At 38.6% G+C, this 27,154-nt stretch overlaps 1 protein-coding gene across 2 annotated transcripts; it reads right to left on the bottom strand.

The window, feature by feature from the left end:
* Positions 1-63: 63 nt before the first annotated feature.
* On the bottom strand, positions 64-26,811 carry LOC105527218. Of its 2 annotated transcripts, XR_001004206.1 has the most exons (8): positions 26,662-26,811; positions 24,793-24,890; positions 22,596-22,724; positions 6,041-6,219; positions 4,606-4,703; positions 2,532-2,675; positions 1,663-1,760; positions 64-309 (listed from the first exon to the last, which is right to left on the bottom strand). XR_001004206.1 is itself a non-coding variant. In XM_011963510.1 (5 exons), exons 1-4 carry the CDS (start codon positions 6,101-6,103, stop codon positions 1,685-1,687), a joined length of 381 nt encoding a protein of 126 aa, XP_011818900.1. In that variant the 5' UTR covers positions 6,104-6,208; the 3' UTR covers positions 64-309; positions 1,663-1,684. The 2 variants fall into 2 exon arrangements, 1 of the variants encoding a protein (XP_011818900.1); XM_011963510.1 differs by lacking the exons at positions 22,596-22,724; positions 24,793-24,890; positions 26,662-26,811 and having other exon boundaries at positions 6,041-6,208.
* Positions 26,812-27,154: the final 343 nt, after the last annotated feature.

Raw genomic sequence — 27,154 nt, 5'->3', positions numbered from 1 at the left:
TCATAAGAAAATTCAATCTTTAATCCACTGGTGAGAAGAGATGGAGTCACTCGACAGCCTTACCTGAATTTTTGCTGGTCTGGAAATCTTCCTGGCCCCAGGCCCTTTACATCTTGTAAACTCTGAGGCAGAGGTTCCTCCCTCTGACTGGTTAAGAAAGGGCAGAGATTTGCAGGACACCTATTTGTCCAGGGCTCTAAACTGTTTGACAGCCTTATCAGGACTAGAGTATGCTGCGATTATGTCCCCTTGTTACTTTTGTCAACTGATCCATAATCCAGAGATTAGGAGTGAAGAGTGTCAAGAGAACTCCTAAAAGCAGAAGATTTTTATCTTCTTTTCAAATGCTGCCATTTGCCTTTAGAGATATTTGGACAAGGAAAATTCACTTTTGGTTTGAACAATCATAAATAACGCAGAAACCAATTGGAATTTTATTTCCTCTCAATTCTAGCCTCTTTATATGACCAGATGGATGAACCTAAATCCCCGAACTAATTTGAAATTGCTAACACACAGAAAAGGAAAGTGATACAGAGAGTAAAAAATACAGAAAAGTAGAGATTAAAATAGGCTATTTTCTGAACCATTTATAAAGAAAATTCTAGGCCGGGCGTGGTGGCTCACACCTGTAATCCCAGCACTTTGGGAGGCCAAGGCGGGCGGATCATGAGGTCAGGAGATGGAGACCATCCTGGCTAACGTGGTGAAACCCTGCCTCTACTAAAAATACAAAAAATTAGCCTGGCGTGGTGACGGGCGCCTATAGTCCCAGCTACTAGGGAAGCTGAGACAGGAGAATGGTGTGAACCCGGGAGGCGGAGCTTGCAGTGAACCAAGATCGTACCACTGCACTCCAGCCTGGGTGACAGAGCAAGACTGTCAAAAAAAAAAGAAAAAAGAAAGAAAGAAAGAAAACTCTAATTTCATGTTATTTTACACATATCATGAGAAGCCAGTGAAATGGGGATAACTAGAGAATTAGATTATGATACAGTAGTTCCCTTTATCCATAGGGGATGCATTCCAAGACCCCCAGGGGATTACTGAAATTGTGGTTAGTACCAAACCCTGTATAAACACTGCACTTTTTCTTATACATATCTATGGTAAAGTTTAATTAGCCACAGTAAAAGAATAACAAAGATATAATATGCTACAACAAGAGTTATGTGAATGTGTCTCTCTTTGGAGTATGTAACAAGTATGAAATGGAATTATGAATTTCCATGAGGATATTAAGAATATGTTAGTATTTTGAGACCATAGTTGACAACGAGTAACTGAAACCATGGGAAGCAAAACTGAATAAGGAAAGACTACTGTGTATTAGATACTCCATTGCTACCCAAAACGGATGATGGGTAAGCCTATTCACAATATGCAATTGCCTCACACTTTATAATGCTCTGTGAATCAGGACTTAAGCTTTAAAAAATATAACTAACTATTAAGAATTATAAAGCTTTATTTAAGAATACCTTTATTACAAGTTTAAAATCTGGGAAAGGAAGGCTTTTCTCCCTACCCCAACAATTCATAAATATGGATAACAGAGCAAGTTTTTCATTTAAAAATATCACATTTGAAATGATAAAAGACAATATCCAGTGATTAGTTCAACTTCTAAAAGGCAATGAAATCCTCAAGTGGCCAGAGTACCACGTGAAATAGGGTGGCCTCATCATCCAGAATGTATAGCTTTGTTCTTACACTTAGGAAGGGATACAATTAGGTAGCTCAACAAGGGAACACTGTTCCTGTAAGGAAGGAAAAGAAACAGTTACATTGTTGTGCTGATGGGAAACTACTATCTAACTAAAGAACCACTGAGGCTCAACCAAATGGGAACCTGGGAAAAAGGCATCAATTTTAAACACCAGGAACCATTATGATATTCTAATGATTCAAGTATCACAAATACGATATATACACATGTATACACACATACATATTATGTGTATATATAGCTATTAGTTAACAAATGCTTAGTAAATGATTATAAATTTTACATGATGACACCATATCAAGTTTAGAATTATGAGGGTCGGCTGATATGTGGAATAAGGGCCTGTCCCTCTAGCATAATAAAGTCTAAAGATTATAGCCTATTTGAATATTCTTATGGCTCATTTGAGTTTTCTCTTGCTGACATTTAGTTCTTTTAGAACAAAAAGCTGGAATTAGAGTTAACATAGATATCAATTACTATCTTTATGGGAATCCATGATCCCATTGCACACTTATATTACACGCACCAAAGATGGTTTATCTCTAGCTCAAGAAAGTTAATATAAAAGAACTATTGAGGTTACAGTTGCAAAACTGTTTTACATAAGGAAATAATGAGAACTGCCAAGATAAAATATATCCCTAATAGACATAAAAAATGCAGTATTCCAATGATCCTGAACTAAAATCATAGGGGCAATAGTACACAAAGTGTGGCGTATGTCACCACCTTACTAAACTCGGGCCTTTTTTATATAAACGTACTGTAAGCGTTTATGGTACTAATTCAAAATACTTACACATAGGACACTCTTGGCACTCTTGGACGGATTCCCAAGTCTTCAAGTTTGCGTGATAGTGAGCAGTGCTGTCCCACTGACCTTCTGCATTCACGACGGTTGTCATTCTGTCCCCTTCTCATCACTAAGATTATTGGAAACCTTCTGAAAAAGAGAAAAAAGTAGATTTAAGGTTTGTATATATTATGCTTTTGGAGGTGGAGAAAAAGTTGAAATGTGGAGAAAACTAAATTAAACAGATCTCTTCCAGCTGTGAGAGAATGCTAAATCAGCTAGCCTAGACAAATATGAAAATTTATTGTTTCATAGAATATGAGAAAAAACTCACAGATGGTTGAATACAACTTTTCATTATTCCAGAATGTGCTATTGGGACCTGAAGCTAATTTCATAGGATGTCAAATACCAAGAACTCTTAATAAGTGGCTGAAGCAGTCCTTATCTCTAATCATCTCAACGGACATCTACAGAGAGTGATTAGAGGCATGCAGTTCCGAGTTCTTGGCCTATGACAGAGGGAAAAGTGGGGTCACTAAAATTCTCCCTCCCTTAATGAAGCCAAATAAAGGAGTTTCTATCAGCTTCTCCAACACTGAGTTTCCTACAGCAAGAGGCTGACATTTTACTCCCAAGTATCTGCCTATGCAGTAGAATGACATATGAGAGACATGGAGGTGTAGAAAAGGGGACAGAAAGGGCATATTCTCCCACCATGAATTACAGTATGACCAAGTAATTTCCCCCACAGGTACCAACGTTTTAGCTGTATTTCCAGGATTTCTCTCAAGAATACCTGTGAACTGGGGAGGGGACCTCAAGAAGTCAAGATACTGGAATAAAAACCAAACAAGACAGAAAATGAGCAGGTTGTGTGGAGGCCTACAGCGGCAGTTGTATGGACTAAGAAGGAAGCCTTGTTTAGATTGGTCTATCAGGAAATATGCAGTTGTGATGGCCACCCCCTTTCTAAGGACTCCAAAAAACTCACATATCCGTAATTTGAGACACACTTCTGGGTGAAGGTATGATTATCTAGCCAGCATTGCTGGAAATGGACCACAATTGCATCATATAACCATGAGATAATTGTGACTCAACCTCTTTCATCCTGTCATACCCAGCAAAACATGAAGAGAAAAGCAGCAGAGGGAAATGTACTACTCAGATTATACTAAACCCTCGTCTCCAAATCCTTTGTATGCTCTGTAAAACTCTAGGAGTCTTAAAGGAAACCTAAATTTGATATAACATTGGAGATAGGGACCTGACTTGATTTTCACTTATGAGAAGGACCAAAGGTGCTGTTAATGAAGAAAAGCAGATATTTCACAGTACAATTGAAGTCAGTGGTTGTAAGATAAATATAGCCATTAAATTCTGTGTCTCCAGAGGCCAGACTGTTCAAAATAGGTTGGAATGAATACTCTAGGGGCAGAGAGAACACACGTGCAATTGGGCCTTGTGAACAGCTCACCCAGGGATCTGACCACCAGCAGAATTGCCTCAACCTTCATCAACAGGCTCTCCTGCTTTATTCTGTCATTGAAGAAAAGTTTCTCCAATAAGGAGAGAATTGCGGTCATTAGCAAGTCTTGCTTTTTATTTATATTGCAGAAACTGACAAATCAGAGACTAACTCAATTCTAGTTTTAAAACTGAGAAAATACGGATTTTGAATCTCTTGGTTCCTCCCCATATCTGCAGAAAGGTGGTATGGTTGGTACAAAAACTTAAAAGCTCCTGTAATAGCCATGAATGAGGCAGTATGGGTAGGTGCAGACAAGGAACACCGCAAAAAAGGAAAGATTACTAACAAAAATTTTCTGATATAATTTCTTTAGTGGCTGTAGAATTTAATTCTCATATAGCAAATGAGCCTCGTCTACTCGTTCAGAAACTACATTGAGAGAATCCATTTTTTTAGACCTACTCACATGACCAAACAGAACACCACAGATCAAATTTGATCCAATGTCCAACCTTAGCATAATGTTCGGCAATTTAACTGATCAAAACACCTAGAAGCCAAAGATAATGTTAGATAGCCTTGATCTCAGTAGTGCGCTGCACTTACCTTTGCACATAGCATGATACTGGGATGTGTAAATTGAAGTCAAAATTCGGTGGCTCATATACAATTAAACTTTCAATGAGCATACCTACTCCGTGTTCCTAAAGGTGTAAAGGATATAAGTTATCTTAATTATATTTCTTTCAAATGCTTTCAAATTCCCTTTTAAAAATATAGATTAAAAACAAAACAATAATTTTTACTTTTATTTTTACTTTATGACATAAAGTAGGTGTGAGTGCAAGGTTTACGATAGAAAAGTAGAGCTAAGTGATAAAAATCCCTGGTTTTAGCAGACATTAATAGGTCCTGCCATAGTAGCAGGGACATTGTATTTGGCAGTTGAGTCTGCACAGACAACTTTTGATCACCACATTTGTTTAAGAGTCAGGGTCTGGGTCAGGTGCGTTGGCTCGCGCCTGTAATCCCAACGCTCTAGGAGGCGGAGGTGGGCAGATCCCTCAGTCAAGAGATCGAGACCATCCTGGCCAGCAAGGTGAAACCCCCATCTCTACTAAAAATACAAAAATTAGCTGGGCGTGGTGGTACACGCCTGTAGTCCTAGCTACTCGGGAGGCTGAGGCAGGAGAATCGCTTGAACACGGGAGGTGGGGGTTGCAGTGAGCCGAGATTGTGCCACTGCACTCCAGCCTGGCGACAGAGCAAGACTCCATCTCAAAAAAAAAAAAAGAGTCAGGGTCTGATTTAGGCAGACCTAAATTCTTCAGTGTGAGTTTTGGCTAGATATTTGACAACTTTAGAAAAGCAGTTAAGTCAGCCTCATGCTAAATTGAGTGCTTGCCAAATGCTAGACTTTTTTTTTTATACTAGAGATACAGCAGCAAACAAACGATAAAGTCATGCACTTAGATCCAAAAATAGGATCAGTTCACTTAATCTTTACTAGAAACAGATGTGACTCCAAAAAGGAAAAACTAGGCTGTAATTACAAAACACAGCAACAATTTAACATAAAGGAAAAAAAAAAAAAAAAACCAGCTTTCTGGTGACAGGAAAGATTTATTTATCTTATTAATACAGGAACTATATAAACTGATACACTCCATTTTCATCAAAATTTTAAGTCAACAACAAGAGTTGGGTATTTGTGGCAATGTTTCAAAACAAAATGTTTCTCTCAAACTAGATTTAACACAGAATATTTTAAAAAACAAAAAACCACTATCACAGGCAAAAGAGATATGTTGCCAAAAAAAAAATGGTTTTTAAAGTAGGAATGCATAGTTTTTGGGATCCCAAATCCTATTTGTCTTTCCGACAGATAGAAGCAATATCCAAAAATGTTGAAGAGAATAGTCAATATTACATGAACTATTAACTGACAATTAAAATTTGAATACTGCAGTTTTAGTCATTGGTTTGTGGACCCAAAACAGTCAAAAGATATATTATTGGTTGAAATAATAACTGCTCTTACGCTCACTCTGATGCCACAAAAAGTTAGAAGATACAGGAACCCAAAGAAATCCACCTCGACCATGTTTACAGGACAGCCAATTCCTAGAGAGAGTTCATTTTGCAAAGGTTGCAGGTCATTTAACAGTGGCGTTCGTCTAAGTTTGACCTGGAGCCAGGTTTCAGAACAGGTTATAGACACTGTTGAAAGAAAATTTGAAAAGGGAAAACATCAGATAGTATGTCTGCCCCCAAACAAAGCACTCAGGAAATGTTCAACCTTTTGAGCTGAATTCCCAACTGTAGAGTGAAAATGTTTTGTTTCTATTTGTATATTTTTCCACTGGGAGATCTTGGGCCAATTAATCACTGTGTGTCTCAGTTTTTTTTCATCAGAATGTGGAAAAATCGTAGAAGCACTTCTTGAGAATTTCTAAGCTAAATAAGTCAAATATCCCAACATGCTCACTTTGCTCTTAGGGATTGTTCAAATTTGACTAACAGGTCTCATGAATACATTTTTGAAATATATCTAGGTGTAAGTGATATCTATCTGAAATGGAGAAACAAGAAAAAGTTTTGATATTTGGTTGCACACAATGGAAAAATAGATCATGTGCTTCCACTTAAAATTTTATTTTGATCAAAATATCTGAGCCAATAAATATTAATTGGTATGTGAAACTCAGGATTCAGAAACAAAACAATATTGCAGTTACTCTGATAATGTTTTTATGATTGCCAACTACGTTAAATTTTGGTTTGAGGTCTTACTTCATTTTCAGTACATTTCTATGGAGTCAATTTTATCATTATCCCATATTTACACATGGATAAATTTAAGGTCACATAGCTGTTAAATGGCAGATCAGGATTAAAACCTATGCAAAATCTATTCAGAGCCTCAACTCTGAAAAGGAATCATAAACAATTGAATACAGCTGACTACTCTGTGTCCAAACCTCATACCCCATGCCGGAAATGTAGACCTAGTAACCTCCTCTCCTAGGCACTGGGCAGTCTCTCCTGATTTTGCCAGTCACTATAAGTATTTCACATTCAGCAAAGTAACAAGCTAGTCTCCAGCAGAGAAAGAACCTGGAAATATTTTGCATGTAAGAAAAATAAAAACAGCACCTTGAGATCAACTTAAAGGAAAAATTCAAGAGGAAGTACAGGGGTAAAGATAAAACTATGTCTGGCTGTAACTTTGCAATCATTAGTTATTAGCAATTGATCACCAGGTTATAAAAAACAAACTCCCAAAGTCAACAATATGTTTAAAAAAAAAAAGAAGAAAAGGCCCTGCTGTTAGAAATTGCCACCTCCAAAAATTCCCGCTTTTTCTTACAATCTTGGTGACCATGAATCAACTCGAAAAGCATGAGGAGCTCTCCCAACACACAAGAGATCTTCATTGCTTCAGATTCCAGCCCAGGGTATCACAGGAAACAGAAAACCTAGGGAAGCGGGCTGCCACAGGTGTTTATAAACCTCTTGCCTCCTCAGCTGTGGGTGATGGTTTATCATTCTGGAAAGCACTGAGAACCCCTTAGCATAGTTTTGGCTTTTCGTCCTCACAGCTGAAGTTAGGTTGGTGCAAAAGTAACTGAGGCTTTTGCCATTGAAAGATAAATCAGAAAATCAGGAAAGAACATGTGGAAAGTGGTTCTAGGCTGCATCCCCTACCACCATGTCTTTTTTCTCAAGCATGTAGATGTGTCGGAAATTGTGTCTGACATAATGTTTGATATGTGTCTATTGAATTGTTAAAGTAGGGCTTTGCAAGATGATTTGAGAAATTCAGGTGGTGATACAGAAGAAGTACTTATGAATTGATTAACACTATTGCAATATTGCATATTATATTCACTCTGGGTTCTTGTGAAAAAAGAAAAAAAAAAGCTATTGCTCTACCTCCCGACCAATGATTCAGATCCAGTAAACCTGGGCCAAGATGTGCTCACTAATCGGTGCTTGTAATCAGCTTCAGGAGGTTTTGATTCAGGTAAACAAACCCACACACCTGTGGTCTAAGCTTTGGCAAAACAATGCTTTCTGGTTTAATTTTGCTTTCCCTACAAGCATTTTATTATGAATGTGCACATCTCTAGAAATATTCTCTAAGGGCATTTTTGGACAATTAAACCTAGTAATGAAAAATTGTAAGATATGGGATAATAGATAATAACAGCATCACTTGGTTCTACATTTTGGCAGAAATCAACCTCCAAAAAACTTCCTCTCGAAAAGTAAAAGTAAAAGCCTAATAAATTATTTTTAGCAATTGTGTAGCATATCACATAGATTGCCTCAGCTTCTAAGTACAAAGTAATTGTTTCTAGCTATATGAATCTCCAGGATTATGAACTGATGTAACAAAGAGCAAGCAAAAAGTAACATCTGTGAACATCAGAAAACTCAAAATCCTTTCTACTAAACGTTTTTGTTATATTGCATGTTCTTTAAAATTAGTAGGATTTTATGTTAAGGTATCTATCACTATCAAATCATATTTGGGAAGGAGAGCCTTACAGTAGATTGAATTTATGAAGAATATTTCAGTGGTTTTTATTTGAAAATACTTATCTGTTTTCTTATTTAAGATGTGAATAAATATATTGTTATTTCAAATAGCTAACTACAGAGAAGTACACAAAATAATACTGGAATTTCTAATTCCAATAGCTTACATGCTTTCCTCCTCTGTTAAAATAACCACTAATTTTTATAAGTGTTAAATTCACATAAAATTAACAATTTTGAAGTATATAATTCAGTGGACTTGGTACATACACATGTGTGAAACCATCACTCCTATAGTTCCTAAATATTTTCATCATCCCCCCAAAGGAAAACTTATACTTCTTAAGCAACTCCACACTCCTCCTTTCTCCCAGCCCCCGGCAAGCATCAACCTACTTTCTATCTCTTCGGATTTACCTATTCTGGATACTTTGTAAAAATTGAATTACACTCTTAACTTTAAAAATCATGCTATTTATTTGTTTACAAATAGAAGAGGCTTTATGTCTTATAAAGGGTTACAGACTGCAAGATGGCCATCCTAACAGGCTGGGATGCACAGCCTCCAGCAGAGTCTGAAAGGCAGGCACATTGCAGGGAGGGAGGAGTGAGATGGGAATTTACGCTGAATGGGTTGGCCAAGCATACGTATTCAATAGGTTATAGGAGGAGCTATGAATATTCTCTAGGGTGGTTCTAACACATAAGTGCTGAATAAGCTTGCATGTTATATATGACCCATGTTCACTTTGGGGTGGAGACTTAACATTTAAAGGTATCACAATTAGGCCTTATACAGCTAAAGGTCTTTCCAAGACACAAAGTTATACAAGTGTGCAACCTCTGTAAACTGGCCAGAACCAGTTCTGGCTCAGTCGTCTCTTAACAGGAGAGAGTTGCTGAAATGAGTCCCTTGTCCAATCAAAGCTGTAGTTATGGCTTGTAGCACAGGAAAGTCAGCCTCTGGCAGTGAATGAGCTGTCATTGTTAACATTGCTTATCTCAAGGCCAGTGCTGTTTAGCTGCTGAAAAAGAAAAAGAAAAACCTTGTGACAATTAGAACAAAGTTTATTCTTTGAGTGTAGGGGTGCATGACTTAACCATTACTTGGCATGGCCTTGGGTCCTGTTTATAATTTTGTATGCTATTGCCACAAAGAGTTCGTTGTGTCAGCCTTATGATCTTTCTTTGAGACAGTCTCACTCTGTTGTTGCCCAGGCTGGGGTGCAGTGGCGCAATCTCGGCTCACTGCAACCTCCACCTCCCTGATTCAAGAAATTCCCCTGCTACAGCCTCCTGAGTAGCTGGGATTATAGACGCATGCCACCACGCCCAGCTAATTTTTTTTGTATTTTTAGTAGAGATGGGGTTTTACCATGTTGGCCAGACTGGTCTCGAACTCCTGACCTCAGGCAATCTGCCTGCCTCAGCCTCCCCAAATGCTGAGATTGAAGACATGAGCCACCACGCCCAGCCTGATCTCTTTTTTTAATATTAACGCTAGTCAGGTGTTATGTCTAAACCACAGAAGGGAAGTGGTGTAACAAGGCATATCCAACCCCCCACCCCATCATGGCTGGAAACACAGTTCTTAAGGTTTCTCTGGGGTCCTCTTGGCCAAGATAGGGGTTCATTAAATCAGTTGAAGGCCTAGAATTTTATTTTTAGTTCACGTGGTACCATGAATCCATACTTCATTTCTTTTAATGGCTGTATAGTATTCCGTTTTATGGGTATAGCACATTTTCTTTTTTTTTGAGACAAAGTCTCGCTCTGTCACCCAGGCTGCAGGGCAGTGGTGTGATCTCGGCTCACTGCAAGCTCCAAGCTCCACCTCCCGGGTTCACACCATTCTCCTGCCTCAGCCTCCCAAGTAGCTGGGACTACAGGCACCTGCCACCATACCCGGCTAATTTTTTGTATTTTTTTAGTAGAGACGGGGTTCCACCATGTTAGCCAGGATGGTCTCGATCTCCTGACCTCGTGATCCACCTGCCTCGGCCTCCCAAAGTGCTGGGATTACAGGCGTGAGCCACCGCGCCCGGCTCTAGCACATTTTCTTGAGTCATTCAACCACTGATGAATTTCAGGGTTGTTTCCGTCTTTGCAAGTAGTGCTACTCTGAAAGCTGTTGTTCAACATTTGTTTGAATTCCTATTTTCAATTATTTGGGGTATTTGACTCAGCTTTAATTGCCTCCTATTCAGCCCCTTGCTGAGGGAGAGATTCCTATCGGGCTATGGTGATAGCCAAACACACACCTGCCACTGAGCAGATGCGCTCGAAAGCAGTTCCCTGGTGTGTACATTCACAGCCTGGCAAAGGAGAACACCACAGAGCACATAGGTCCACATGAGGACTGCACTGAGGAGCAGAGGGAACAACCACGGGCTCTGGAACATAAGCTTTGTCATATCAAGAGGGCGAGGTGACCCCTAGCTCCCACAGGAGCATACGATTAGTTTGTTTGAATAATTCTGCAGACTGCCAGGGAATGAAACCCACTGTTCAGAGATAAGCAGGAATTGTATCTGGTCTCCTTGATAAGCAGAGCTGTGTAGCAGGGACCTTATCTGCAGGAGCAGAGGAGAGAGAGAAATGTGCAGTTAGGCCATTACAGCCCTTCCAGTGTCACCAGATGCGGAGACAGCATGTGATACCAGGCCTTACTATTTATTAGTCCTTACATGACGACCTAGGAGTGAAACTGCCAAACTCCCCACAGCGGCTGTATTATTTTACATTTCTTCTTTGTTTTATTTTGTGTATTTTTTTTTTATTTTTTTGAGACAGAGTCTCACGCTATCGTCCAGGCTGGAGTGCAGTGTCGTGATCTTGACTCACTGCAACCTCCGCCTCCTGAGTTCAAGTGATTCTCCTGCCTCAGCCTCCCAAATAGCTGGGACTACAGGCAAGGGGCACCATGCCTGGCTAATTTTTGTATTTTTTGTAGAGATGGGGTTTCACCATGTTGGCCAGGCTGGTCTCGAACTTCTGATCTCAGGTGATCTGCCCACCTCAACCTCCCAAAGTGCTGGGATTACGAGTGTGAGCCACTGCACCAGGCCTTTTGTGTATTTTTAAGTTCAGGGGTACAAGTGCAGGTTTGTTACATAGGTAAACTTGTGTCATAGAGGTTTGTTGTTCTGATTATTTCATCACCCAAGCATTAAGCCTAGTACCCATTGGTTATTTTTCCTGACCCTCTTCCTCTTCCCACCCTCCACCCTCCAAAAGGCCCCAGTGTGTGTTGTTTCCCTGTACATGTTCAGGTGTTTTCATCATTTAGCTCCCACTTATAAGTGAGAAGAGGTGGTATTTGGTTTTTGTGTCTGCATTAGTTTGCTGAGGATAATGGCCTCCAGCTCCATCCATGTCCGTGCAAAGGACATGATCTTGTTCTTTTTTATGACTGCATAGTATTCCATGGTGTATGTGTACCACATCTTCTTTATCCAATCTATCACTGATGGACATTTACGTTGAATCCATGTCTTTGCTATTGTGAATAGTGCTGCAACGAACGTATACATGCATGTCTTTATAATAGATTCATTTATATTCCTTTGGGTATATACCTAGTAATGGGATTGCTGGATCAAATGGTATCACGGTCTTTAGGTCTTTGAGGAATCTCCACACCGTCTTCCACAATGGCTGAACTAATTGACACTCCCACAGTGTTCAAGCCTTCCTTTCTCTCTACAGCCTCACCAGCATCTGTTATTTTTTGACTCTTTAATGGTAGCCATTCTGACTAGTGTTAGATGGTAGCTCATTGTGGTTTTAATTTGCATTTCTCTAACGATCAGCGATGCTGAACTATTTTTCATATGATTGTTGGCCGCATATATGTCTTGTTTGTTTGTTTGTTTGTTTTTGAGATGAAGTCTCACTCTGTCGCCCAGGTTGGAGTGGAATGGCACAATCTCAGCTCACTGCAACCTCTGCCTCCAGGTTCAAGCGATTCTCCTGCCTCAGCCTCCTGAGTAGCTGAGGCTACAGGGACGTGCCACCATGCCTGGCTAATTTTTGTATTTTCAGTAGAGATGGGGTTTTGTCATGTTGGCCAGGCTGGTCTCGAACTCCTGACCTCAGGTGATTCACCTGCTTTGGCCTCCCAGAGTGCTGGGCGCATGCCCTTTCCCCACTTTTTATGTTTTTTTTTTTCTTGTAAATTTGTTTAAGTTTCTTACAGATCTAGCTATTAGACCTTTGTCAGATGCAGTTTGCAAAAATTTTCTCCCGTTCTGTCGGCCGTTTACTCTGTTGATAGTTTCTTTTGCTCTGCAGAAGCTCGTTAGTTTAATTGGATTCCATTTGTCAATTTTTGCTTTTGCTGCAATTGCTTTTGGCATCTTTGTCATGAAATCTTCGCCTGTGCCTATGTCCTGAATGGTATTGCCTAGGTTGTCTTTCAAAGTTTTTATAGTTTTGGGTTTGATGTTTCAGTTGAAGGTGCTATATTTACTCACACCTTTCGTTCCTCTCCGTGAGAGTCATGCACCATAGCTGCTCCTAATCAGCCATCTTGGCTATGGGTGAAGTAAAACAATCACCATTTTACATTTCTACCAGTAATGTATGAGAGTTCCAATTTCTTTACATTCTGCACCAACATTATTTCTTGTCATTCTTATCATTATTGCATTTGAGTGGTTGTGAAGTGATATCTCATTGTGGGTTTTTATTTGCGTTACCCTAATGACTAATGATGTTGAGCACCTTTTCATGCACTTGTTGGTCATTGTAAAATCTTCTTTGAAGATATACTCATTATTTCCCATTTTTAAAAACTGAGTTGTTTGTCTTTTTGTTACTGAGTTGTAAAATTTATTTATATATTATTAATCCTAGACCCTTCACAGATATATGATTTCCAAGTATTTTCTCCCATTCTGTAGGCTGTCTTCACTTATTTTTAAAATTGTTATTGGTATGCAAAAACTTTAATTTTGATTAAGTCAAATTTACAAGGGATAAAATATATATTGAAACATCTGTTTAGGCCCCAGTGTTATAATATTGGTGGCTAAGTTATTGCTATTCTTTAACACAAGGCTTCTTTCCACTTTTAAGTGAGAAGGTTGCTAAGCCCTATTACCATTCAGGCACCACAATAAGATTATAGATTCTCAGTACAGGATTTAAATCTGAAAACCTCTACATATAAGTTGCTGCAAAAACACCTTCCCAGTTACATGAGAAATGTTATTACTTGATCAAAACAGAAATTGGTATTCAAGAGCTTGATATAATCAGACCTGTTGAACAACTTAATGAAAGTACCAAATAACTCTTAAGTTTCATCTTGTGGTCCTGAAGGCATATAAAATGACTATCCTCAGAACTAGTAAAATTCATTCTTTACCTTTTTCATTCTTCTTGCCGATCTAGTTGTAAACCCTAACGTGCCCGTCTAGTCTTTGTCATAAAAAATAAGATGGAGAAAATATGAAATATACGAATTAACAGAACTCCAGGTTGATCCTGATAACAACAGTATATTAAAAGAATTATTAATACATGAATAATGATCTATTTGTCTAAGGCTAGTAGGCATCTCCTAATATTTGCAGAGATAAATATTGTTCTACTAAACAATACAGAATGTGGAATGAAAAGCATCCAGCTCTAGTCAGAGCTTAGTGCTTAAGAAAGTGCCCCTTCAGCTCGTTTTCAGAATTTTATCTGGAAAATAAGTGGTTGAAGATCCAATGAACATGTATGATGACACATTTTAAAACAGAAACCAGTATCATCATTAAACAGACATTCCAGGATGACATTTAATGTACTCCCCGAACACAAGTACCCTGGATGGATAAATGAAGTTGCAGGGTGTGATGAAGATCCATCTCACTCAACAGCACATGAAATATGCATGAGTCCTCCCCTTGGTAATGTTCTTGAGATGAATATTAGCAGAGATCTAAAAATAACCTTCCCTTTTAAAACCTGAGGGTACAAAATAAATTTTAAGTAGATTTATCAATTACATTACACTTAAACTTTTACAGAAATCAAAGAAGCATTCAAAGTTTTTAAAAGGAATAAATTTAGGTAAAAGTGAACAGAAAGGCATATTTGTTTTTAAAATTAGATGATGTTATATGAAAAAGATACTTGCACATGCATGTTATAGCTGCACAATTCGCAATTACAAAATCATGGAACAAACCCAAATGCCCATCAATCAATGAGTGGATAAAGAAACTGTAGTGTGTCTGTGTGTGTGTGTCTGTGTGTGTGTGTATATATATATGATGGAATATATATATGATGGAATATATATGATGGAATATATGTATAGGTGGAATATATATAATATAAATGATGGAATATATGTATAGATGGAATACATGTTATATATGATGGAATATATATAATATATTATGGAATATATATTTTATATATATGTATGGTGGAATACTACTCAGCCATGAGAAGGAATTCATTAACACTATTCACAGTGACCTGGATGAGATTGGAAACTATTATTCTAAGTGAACTAACTGAGGAATGGCAAACCAAACATTGTATGTTCTCACTTATATGTGGGAGCTGAGCTATGAGGATGCAAAGGCATAAGAAAGATACAATGGACTTTGGGGACTCAAGGGGAAGAGTGGGAAAGGGCAAGGGATAAAAGACTACAAATATAGTGCAGTGTATACTGCTCAGGTGATGGGTGCACCAAAATCTCACAAATCATCACTGAGGAACTTACTCATATTACCAAACACTTCCTGTACCCCAATAACCAATGGAAAAAAAAAACGAGTCAGAGAAAGAGAAATGGGGTTATAGAACAAGAGGAATGTAAACAAATGAAACTACTTACAGAAAAACAAAAGGCTAAAGCCCACAGTAAGAATCATCTTTTCTTCAAATCAGGGCAGAGGATACACAACAAAATAGGGCTCCTGAGATCTCGATGAAAGAAGGCTCTGATGAAAGAAGATGGGAGGGAAATAAAGGGAGACTGGCAGCCCTGTCAGTCACGTGATTGATTTAGCCATGACTCCCTGAGGCAAATATCCTCAGCCAAGGAAACTGCTATTGCTATCATGATTTTGGTTCACAACCCACCTTGAACTAATACATTTGACGATGAAAATGAATTACTTAAAAATAAAAAAGAAGAAGAAGAAAGAAGGAAGGGAGAGAGGAGAGGAAGGGAGGGAGGAAAGAAAACTGCAAGCCTAATGATGGCATTCTTGGATATCCAATTGCTACAAAAGTAGTTTGCTCTCCATTTCTGTATCCACTGGTCACAGATCAATGTACTAGTCCATTAATCACATGTCATTCTTTGAGTGGCACTGTCTCACAGCACCTAGCACAGCTCCACGTACTTTGTTCTCTTCAATAAATGGAATAAATGAAAATAAATAAATAAAAATAGATGATCTGGCCAGGCATGGTGGCCCATGCCTGTAATTCCAGCACTTTGGGAGGCCAAAACAGGAGAATCAGTTGAGCCCAGAAGTCAAGAACAACCTGGGCAATGTGGCATAAATCTACCTCTACAAAAAATGCAAGTATTAATCAGTTGTGGTAGTGTGAGCATGTAGTCCCAGCTACTCAGAGACTGAAAGGTGGGAGGATTGCTTGAGCCCAACAAGCAATGCTGAGATGTTGAGGCTGCAGTGAGCCATGAGTGTGCCTCTGCACTCCAGCCTGGGCAACAGAGCAAGACCTGTCTCAAAGAAAAAAAAATAGATGATCTATTAAACTTGGTACGCTGTGTAGGAAAGTAGGAACCCCTAGTAAGTTTTAATTTAATCTAAATCTATTGCTTCTATGATACAACATAATTATTCAAATACCATTATTTAAAAAGCAATTAAATCATTTATTGTATAATTGGGCTTATTCTTTGTTTAAATTTTGTATTTTGCTTGACTATCTTACTATTTCTATCTTCCTAAAAGTCATGGTTTCCTGTGAAATGAGACAATGCCAGATTCATAGCATTGTAGTATTAGACAAAAAAAAAGATCATAAAGATATGAAAAATTCACAAAGATATTGGCCCTTAAGAAGTCAATATAAATAATATCCACAATTAGACTGAAAGGATTTAAAAAGATAGTTAATGGTTGATGAAATGCTTTAATAAGCACATTCACTGAAATATTTTATTTTCTATATAATATTGGGTCCTAGATTTCCTTTGGCCAGTTGATGAATTTTATCTCATTCTAATGTAAACCATAATGTGTATTTTTTGTGCTTTCTTCCCAGAAGGTATGCAAATTCTAAAGTGTTAGGAAAAAAATAGGTAAATAATAATAAAAAGTTCTCATGATACCACTACTAGATATAGGCTCAGTTTCATGTTTGTATAGTACCTCTAAATGTTCTCTTTTTCTAACAAAATGATTCTTGATTTCTGAGATAAATTCTTACAATTGTTTTACGTGTCAAAAAAAAAGAAGAAAACCAGAGGACGGCCTGATTAAAGAAAAAAAAGGCCTGCACCTAAATTTTCTAGCCACAGGCAGAAGGAAAATCAAACTCGCTGGAGGAAATGGTCATGCTTAAAGCATGAAGACAGAAAAATGTAAAAGTAAACCAATAGAAAAGGGCAGCATACATACTAACCAGAGGAAAATGTGTATGAATATAGCCACATCAGACATAACGGAAAATGGGAAGGGGCAAGTTCTCACTTACCTAAGAATGCCAACTAATAGAAGGAATGATTGAATGGGGGTGGAGGTGGGGCAGAAATCAAGATTTGCAGCCACCACAATAATAATTACTTGGGACAAAAATCAGTGGATGCTAAAACTAGTAAAAATTTGACAAGAAACAGGATTTTTTTGGTTTCAATAGCTTTGGGGGTACAAGTGATTTTTTGTTAGATAGATGAATTATACAGTGGTGAATTCTGAGATTTTAGTGGACCCATGACCAAGTAGTGTACATTGTACCTAACGTGTCATTTTTTATCCCTAGCACCCCTCCCAACTTCCGCCCCCCGCCCCCCCGTTTCTGCATCTCTAAAGTCCATTATGTCACTCTGCATGTCTTTGTGTACTGATAGCTTGGCTCCCACTTATAAGTGAGAATATACGGTTTTTAGTTTGCCACCCATGTGTTACTTCACTTAGAATAATTGCCTCCAGCTCCATCCAAGTTGCTGCAAAAGACATTATGTCATTCCTTTTAATGGCCAAGTTGTATTCCACGGTATATATACGCACCACATTTTTTTTACCACTCATTTGTCAGTGGGCACTTAGATTGATTCCTCATCTTTGCAATTGTGCATTGTGTGGCTATAAGCATGCATGTCTTCTTCATATAATCACTTATTTTCCTTTGGGTAGATACCAAGTAGTGAGATTGGTGGATCAAATAGATTTACTTTTAGCTCTTTAAGGAATCTCTGTATTGAAGAAATAGTGTATTTAAGCATCCTCCCAACAAAATACTATTTTTTGCCTCTGATAAATAACTTTATAATAAATAACAAATAACTTTACAACATGACAGGCACCACCTTAACCAAATGCTTTTATAATAGGTCTTGATATCTAGTGCTCCATTTTAAATACTGATTCATGTTATACCATTGATTCCATTCCATTGATTCATGTTATACCAAATATAACATGAATATAACATGTTATATCAAATATAACATGAATCAATGGAATGTTAAAAATATTTTTTCTCCTAGATACTGATTCAAATTAAAGTAAGAAATTACTTGGCTGACCAATCAACCCTCTGGAACTAGTCAGGCTGATTAATTTTTGCATTCCGACCAGTTAGGAAGTTTGACCTTTTTTTTTAATTATAAAGATGGAAGCATGATTTTGGAAACTTGTCCAAATAGTGGTTGTGAGCTAAAAAACATAATTGTGCCACTGCACTCCAGCCTGGTGACAGAGTGAGACTCCGTCTTAAAAAAAAAAAAAAAAAATGCAGTTCATTCAACATGCACATTGGGCATGTCAACAAAAGCCATCTCTTTGAACAAATTTCTGAAATTTATGATTTATACCACTTGGTCCTCCACACCCAAAATAAGTCACAGCAACAAGGAGATGAACTAAATCTAACTTCCAAGAGAGCCTTCATGATACCAGATCTAAAGCAACGACCTCTCAGGATGCAGACTGCAAAATGAAGCTTGCCCGCTGCCTCACGTGACCTTATAGCTCACAATGAACTCAGGCGCTGCATACGCACACCTTCTAACGCTTTACCATGTACTCAGCCCAATTTTCTAAAACTCCTAGCCTTTCCTGAGTACCTGGGCTCTAAAGTTCAAGCGAATAGGTAAAGTAAGCATGAAAATTGTTGTGCCCAGCGATCTGTCTCTTTTTTAGGTCTATGGGAGTGACAGAAAAGTAAATGTGTATAATTTCATGCCATGTTTTTTTTTTTTTTTTTTTAATTTTAGGATCTGTTATTGTGGAGGTAATTTGAGCAATACGAAGAGACCCCACCTGACTTACTGACGTGCCTGAACCTTCTACCCACCTTTTTTTATATTCAGCATTTCTGCAATCCATCTTATCCCTCCACCTGTACACTAGTTTGGATTTTTTTGCAATTTGATAATTTATCATAAATAGCTGTAGTGATTATTATAAATGTTCGGGACTTGTTACTATCATGTGATAGTAATGCAGGCAGTTTTTATGTAAGGATACAACTCTGAAGTCAACATTTCTTAATCATTTTTTAAAGATCTAGATCTCTTTAAAAAGTATTCAGAAATTCACGGTAATCTATTTAAAAAAAAACTATTACCATGTGCAGGTACTTATCTTGTACACTAGTTTCTGTCTCCACTTTCCCCTACAATGACCCCATTTCTATTTTTCTCTTTACAGCCATACTCCTAGAAAAAGCCACTTATACTCATTCTTTTGGGTTTCTTTCTTCTCATACTTCCTTAAAGCTGATCCAACCAACTTTCACCAACACCTCTCCACCAAAACTGTCTTTTATCAAAGTCATCAATGCCCCTCACATTGCTAGATCTAATGGACAACACTTAATTCTCATCCCACTTAACTTTTCAGCAACAGATAATACAGTTGACAGCTCCACCTGCATGGCTCCCTGGACCCCACTCTGCCCTGGTTTTACTTCCAGTTGACCTTCTCATTGGCTCATTCAGAGGTTCTGCCTTCTCTCAGCAACCTCTTAACATTGGATATCCCAAGACCTAAACCTTGGACTGATTGTCTTCATTTTCCTCACTTCTTTGCTTTGAACTCATGCAATTTTACTAGCTTTAAGTATAGTATGTGCTGATGAATCCTAATGTTCTACATCCAGTCTGGACCTTCTCCCTCTGAACTCCAGACCTGTATATTCAACTACTCACTTGCTCTCTCCTCTTGGAGATCTAAGCAGCATCTTAAACATGACATTTTCAAAATAAGGTTTCCAAACCAACATCTTCCACATTTTTATCCAAGATAGTAGCATCTCCTACTTTATAGTAGCTCATAAATCCTAAACTCTCCAGATTCCTCTAACATACTTCATATCTAGCTTTCTGCAAATCCTCAGATCAATTTACCTGACCTCTTCCTATGAAATCCATGCTACATCTAAACCAGGGTTCTCATCCTCAGTACTATGGACTCTGGGCCCGGATAACTCTTTGTCATCAGTGGCTGTCTTAGGCACTGTGGATGTTCAGCAGCATCCCTGGGTCTATACAGATGCCAGTAACACACTAACACCATCACTGTAACGAACAAAGTTGCTTCCAGATACATCCCCCAGAGGGTAAAATTGCCCCTGGCTGAAGACCACTGGCCTTGTAGTCATCACTACCTAATCCCTCTCCCTACTTCAGTCCCTGCTTCCTCTTGGTGTCTGTTTCCCATCCAGCAGCCAGGGTGATCCTGATAATAAAAATCCAAGTCAGATCACATCACTCCTCCATTCGGAGCTTTCCAGGGGGTTCCCATTTTATTTCAAACAAAAGCCAAGTGTGTCAATCAACTCTGAGAAATTAGATGAGGTACTCCACTCGTTGTTTTAGGTGCTTCGGTTGTTGTTTTAGGACCTCATCTGTATGACTTTACCTCTCTAATCATGCTGGCCTTGTCCTGCAAACACTCAGTGACTTTACATCAACTGTTTCCATAGTCTTGAACAGCCTTCCCTCCAGGAGCTGCCAGGCTCATTCCCTCACTTCCTCCAGTTCTTTCCTCAATTATCACCTTCGAGGGATGCCTTCCCTGATGCCGTATTAAGGACCACAACCCTCACCCAAGAATTTCCTATCTTCTTTCTCTGCCTCTGTCCCCTAAGGTGCATTTACTCTTTCTTAAAATACTATAGAGTATGTTTTTTTGTATACTCTGCCTCCTCCTACTAAAGCGTGAACTCCATGAGGGATTCTTTGTAGAATAAATGAATGATTAGGCCCTGTTACCAGGACCAACCACAACTAAGCCTTAGCTAAGGGCATGAATCAGCAACTGAGAAGAGTTAGTAACTGTACCCTTAAAAACCTATTTCTAATGAGCATTGAAGCTTAACATTACATAAAAGTCAGTCTTGCAATAACTAGAAACAGATATATAGTAGTACAAACTTTATTCATAAATAAAACTTCATAAAGTTAAAAGCAGTGGCAGTTCCTATTTTAAAAAGGGAATAGTGGAAGGCAGCCTGCATTTTATTTAAAATCACAAGTTAGGTTTTTCAGATGGATAATAGTTAAGATCATTAAATCCCATTTCTGCTTCTAAGTTTTACACAAAATAGCACATTAAATCCTCAGTCCTAACCAATCATGGCAGAGATTCCAAATTGCCTTTCAGTATCAAAGTGGACAGCACAGTTTCTTCTCTTGCAATAAAGGTATTCATTTGATGAACAAGGGAGTGTAGCAGTCAGATTCTTACTGAAATGGAAGAAAGACAATAAAATATATGTCCCAATGTAAACATTACTTTGCTACTTCTAAGAGCCTGTTATTCATAAGTAAAGCAACGTATATGTATGGGAGCGAAGGAGAAGGTGTAAGTGGAAGGTAAGGTAGGAGAAGAAAGAAAGTTTATGTTCTATCCTTGAGATTGTAATCCTTAAGTGTTTAATGATTCAAGTGCAATGTATGTATAAGTGAATAAGGAGGGCCGGGCGCGGTGGCTCACGCCTGTAATCCCAGCACTTTGGGAGGCCGAGGCGAGCGGATCACAAGGTCAGGAGATCGAGACCATCCTGGCTAACACGGTGAAACCCCATCTCTACTAAAAAAAATACAAAAAATTAGCCGGGCGTGGTGGCAGGCGCCTGTAGTCCCAGCTACTCAGGAGGCTGAGGCAGGAGAATGGAGTGAATCCAGGAGGTGGAGCTTGCAGTGAGCCGAGATAGCGCCACTGCACTCCAGCCTGGGCGACAGAGTGAGACTCCGCCAAAAAATAATAATAATAATAAGTGAATAAGGATACTTTTGCCCTCTAAGCTATGAAGTACATCCCAAATGTTTTAGGTATCCTGTTTACTCTCTATTAAACACAACTCCATCCTTTTATTAATAGCCATATATTAATATGTGTGGATTTTTCACAATATGCCCCGTATGGGGCTCAACAATGAAAAACTGTACTACCTTACAGTCACTTGGTACTTTCTGGAAAAAGTTGCAACACAGACTTATGACAGTTCTGAGTTCACTTTACCAGGGATTGTCAACATATCTAAGCCACTTTGTAGGTTCAGTGTTAATACTCATCTATTACAATTCAGAACTTTATTGATATTGAAATTGATAGCTATTTTCTTTTTAGTTAATTATAGTATTTCACATACTACCCAAAATGGATAGCTCTTAGTTATATGGGGTTCCCAGTTAGTAACAGGTTATCAAGACCACCATGATCAATAAAATCTTCAACAAACATAGGAAAGCATGAACTTGCATTCTTAAACCGGAAACATTTTAGGCACAATGCACCTTAAGAAAAATGTGTGCCATTTTCTTGACAATTGTATTGACTAGTATCTACGACATACCTGGACAAAAATCGTAAGATGCCAGTTTTGAGGGTTCTTACCAAGATTGTGTTGCAGAAGTTACTGCCATGTCTTCATTCGCAATGTGTATCCTCACCTCTATCTCCCATTCATTAACATTGTCAGTTTCCCCATCTCTCCTTTCAACTGCATTTAAAAGAGGATGCTGACTAAAATAAGAGAAGATAGAAAAATATCATAGTGGTTAAGATCTACTCAGATCCTAGCATTTACAAGGCTGAACTTGGGGCCAAATTACTATTATTGGTAGATATATTGGTTTCTGCTTCCCGCCACCACCCACCAACACACCCCACCCCAGAACATCACAGGCAGTATTTGTGGTGCTAAGAAGCAAAGACTTAAAAAACAGACTTCTGGGTTCACTTCTTGATTCCACCATCTACCAGCAAATGATGTCGACCAAGTAACCTAATTGTTCTGTGTTTCAATTTTCTCACCCTGAATTTGGCATAATCGTAGCTACCACCACAGCTGGGTACCTATAGTCCCAGCTACATGGGAGGCTGAGGAGGGAGACTTCCTTGGACCCAGAAGCTCAAGATCAGCCTGAGCAAAATAAGGAGCCTCAACCACTTAAAAAAATAAAAGAATAGTATCTACCTCATTGAGTTAGCAGGAAGAACAAATACATTCCTACAATGATGGTGCAGGCATAAAGTAAGCGATTAATAAAGGTTATCTGCTACTATAATTATCTGTGGGAAGAGTTCTGTGTAATGTGGCTCTTCTGTAATTACTCAGGGGAAAAAAAAATTCAGTTCAGGATTTTAACCAGAAACACCTAATTGAAAAATTGCCCAAAGTCCTGCCAAATATATCACACTTGTGCTAAGACCTAATCAAAGTGGTTGTTAATGTTCTAAATTTTTTTTAATTCTCAGTTTTTGTGGGTACATAGCAGATACGTATATATATGGTACACAAGATATTTTGATACAGGCATATAATATGAAATAAGCAGTTAGACTTTCTCAAGATGTCAATAAAAAAAAAGACCCAATCTTAACCCACAAATCCTGTTTTAAGATGTCTCTCTCCCAACACTGTCAGCCCTGCATAGTACATGCTGATCTTGATACCCTGATGAGTTCAGTATCTTTTAGACTTTATTATACTTTCTCTTATTGCCTTCAGGAAACTTGCAGATGGGCTCAAGTTTAAATAACTTCAATAACTTGATTTGATTGACGAAAACCTATCAGGTTTTCAGTGACCCTGACGCTTATATCAAAAAATAAGTCATCATTTCATTTCTCAATAATATTTCCAGTATTCCTATGTTCTAGGGGACAGTTGTGACAACCTTTGAAGAATACAGGACCAAGTGATATGGTTTGGAATCTGTGTCCCCACTCAAATCTCATGTTCATTGTAATCCCCAATATTGGAGGTGGAACCTGGTGGAAGGTGATGGGGTCATGGGGGTGGACCCTTCATGAACGGTTTAGCACAGCAGTCCCCAAACGTTTTGGCAACCGGGCCAATTTTGCGGAAGACAATTTTTCCACGGATAGGGGATAATGGTTTGGGGATGCAACTGTTCCACCTCAGATCACCAGGCATTAGATTCTCATAAGGAGTGCGCAACCTAGATCCCTCGCATGCGCAGTTCACAATAGGGTTCGTGCTCCTATGAGAATCCAATGCCACTGCTAATCTGACAGGAGGTACAGCTCAGGTGGTAATGCTGGCTTGCCGCTCACCTCGTTCTGTGCGGTCAGGTTCCTAACAGGCCAGGGACCACTACATCTCCATGGCTCAGGGGTTTGGGGCCCCTAGTTTAGCACCATCCCTTTGGTGCTGGTCTCATGATAGAGTTCTCGGGAGATATGGTTTTTTAAAAGTGGGTAGCACCTCCCCCCAACCACTTCCGCCTGCTCCAGCCCTGTGAGTATGCCCGCTCCAGCTTTGCTTTCTATTGCCTTATGCCATGAGTAAAAACTGAGGCCTCCCCAGTCATGCTTCCTGTACAGCCTGCAGAACAATGAGCCGATTAAACTTCTTTTCTTATAAATTACCCAGTCTCTGGCATTTCTTTATAGCAAAGCAACAGAGGACTAAGACACCCAGGATCAAGAGATTTGTGTTCCCATTAGACTTTGGTGTCTCCTCCACTCCCTTCGCTGGTTGTACCAAATCTTTCAGGTTTGGAATTTTTATCTGGACAGCAAATGATGCCAGGGCTAGGACAGGGGTCTGGTACTCCGTACTCACTTGCGGACAACACACGACAGAGGCATTTCAGATCGGACAGTAGAGTCTCTTGAGATATACTTAATTTTTGTTTTAAGCAGAAGAACTCCCCTGAGCGGCTACAAGACAAAGAGAGGTTTTAAACCCATATTTGTCTCAAGTATCTCAGGAAACTTACAGGCATTTAAATAGGAATTTATAGATACATCAAGCTTTCTAAAAATGGTCACACTCTCACTAAACTATAAACAGCATCTGTTCACAGGAAACAGGACCATTTTCCAAACTGACAGATGGGTTAAAATCTGGCACAGTGCTTGTACATAAAAGGCAAGCAATACTTGTTATTTAAAAGAGAAAGGAGCTTTGTGATTCACATTCAAGAAAGCAATTGACACCTCTTTTTGAGACACACAATTGTAGTGATGCATTGCTTATTCAAAGAGAGCATGGGTTTTGAGATCCTATGAATCACATTTGGAATCTTGGAGCTGCCTCTATTCATCATGAATCCTTGGAAACTGTGTTTAAACAATTAAGTCTGTTTTCTTATTTCTATAAAAAAGCAATAATTATGGTGGTAAAGAATAATAGTGATTAAATTATCAGCATATGGTAAATACCTAACAGGAAGAATAGCTGTTTTCAGGGGGGTGGGTGGAATGGAGTTAAGACAATTAATAGTAAAATATTTTTCTAAGGACATTTAGCTTATGGTTCTCAATATAAGGCCCAGTCTTTGACAGCATAGGAGGAGACGATGATTCAGAGATACCCATATTCATTACATAATTTTAAATGTTCCTATCTCATATATCCTGCTCTCTTTGGATAATTTGAAAATATAAGCATAGATTAAAAACTACCACCACCCAGATTATTAACATTTGAATATTCCCCACTCCCCCCAGTTTATATCAAGGTTGATAGTGCCCCCCCTAATACATGACGTGGTGTATTAGACCTGTAATGTGCTTCCCAGATCTCCTAAGGGCTTGTTGACCCAGCTGTTGGGAATGCTGTTGCCAGAAAGCCTTCAGCTGTCAGCTCTTACCCCCTCCAGGAATTGTGTAGCTGCTGAGAGCTGTCTTACCCCTAGCCACACCCCTCTCCCAGGGTGGCCCACTTCTGATCACCTACCCAGCAGGAATGTGAAGCCCTGTATAGGGTCAGCCAAAGCTGTCTTTGAGCCTGCATCACAGCTCAGCTTTGGCCTTTGCCCAATCTTCTTTCTCCCAAAAGCATTTCTTAACAAATATTCCGCACACTCAACTCTACCTCAAATTTGGTTTTGCTTTCGGTGTTACCCAATCTGTGGCATTTATCTAAACCTGATCAAGTTCTATTACTTCTCTTAGCATTTTATTTGGGATAATGAAAAAAATAACGAATATCATAGCAAGATTTTACTAACTTTAAAAGCTTTTTAAATCAAGTCAAAATTCCAGTATACTTTCATCAGTGATATGCACAGTGACTTAGTATACCCAAAATATCTGGTGAGTAGGGGCTAGGGTTGGGAGATTACTGAATATTTACTTTGAAAAGGCTTCTGATGCTTGATTAGTGTTACTCTCACCTTCTGTTTGCAATTGACCAAACTTCATGAATTATAACAAATAATTAGTTAGACAAACTGTTGAAAAACTTTACGATGCATGGAAAATACTTTTCAGCTTTCCAGCCTGCTCCATCACTAAATGAATAATTAGTGTTTGCAATTACCACCCAACAAGAAAAAAGCATTTAGCATCTCCTTTCTTAACTGCTTCTGTCCTAAATGTGATCATCAAAGAGTCTAGCCATATTACAAATAGACACTTAATGACTTCTAGTTTGTATATTGAAGGAACCATAAGACACTTGGGTTTTGATAGCCATTTCTCTTACTTGAGTTACAATACCACAGTCATGAGGATGGTAGAAAAACTCATAGTAGACATTTGGCAAAACATGGGTTACAGGGCAGCCATCTCCTAGAAACACTTCATCGGGGTTCGTATACAAATTGTAAAATATCGTGGGTTTAATCCTGGCAAAGAACCAAAACTGGGTGCAGTGTACTTGAATAGCTGAAAAGCAGAAAAGAGAAACTTTCTGTCAGCATGCAATTAGATAGATCAGCTCAAAAAAAATTTAGCATACCCTGTTAATACAAATGAAGAGATCATCCCTTACTAAAACAAAATGTCTTAAGAGGTGAACAAATTTGCAAAACATAGTCTTTCTATTATTACTTCATCCCCTAAAAATATCCACACATATACTCATCCTTCAAATACAGTCTTTAGTGAATCTATATATAGGGGAAAAAATCAATCAAAATAAGATATCATCCAACCCTCCAAAGTCACTTATTGTAGAACAAGAATCACAAGACTAT

Source organism: Colobus angolensis, unplaced genomic scaffold, assembly GCF_000951035.1.
Source record: "Colobus angolensis palliatus isolate OR3802 unplaced genomic scaffold, Cang.pa_1.0 Scaffold61, whole genome shotgun sequence".
NCBI lineage: Eukaryota > Metazoa > Chordata > Mammalia > Primates > Cercopithecidae > Colobus > Colobus angolensis.
This window is presented reverse-complemented; position numbering and strand designations above follow the sequence as displayed.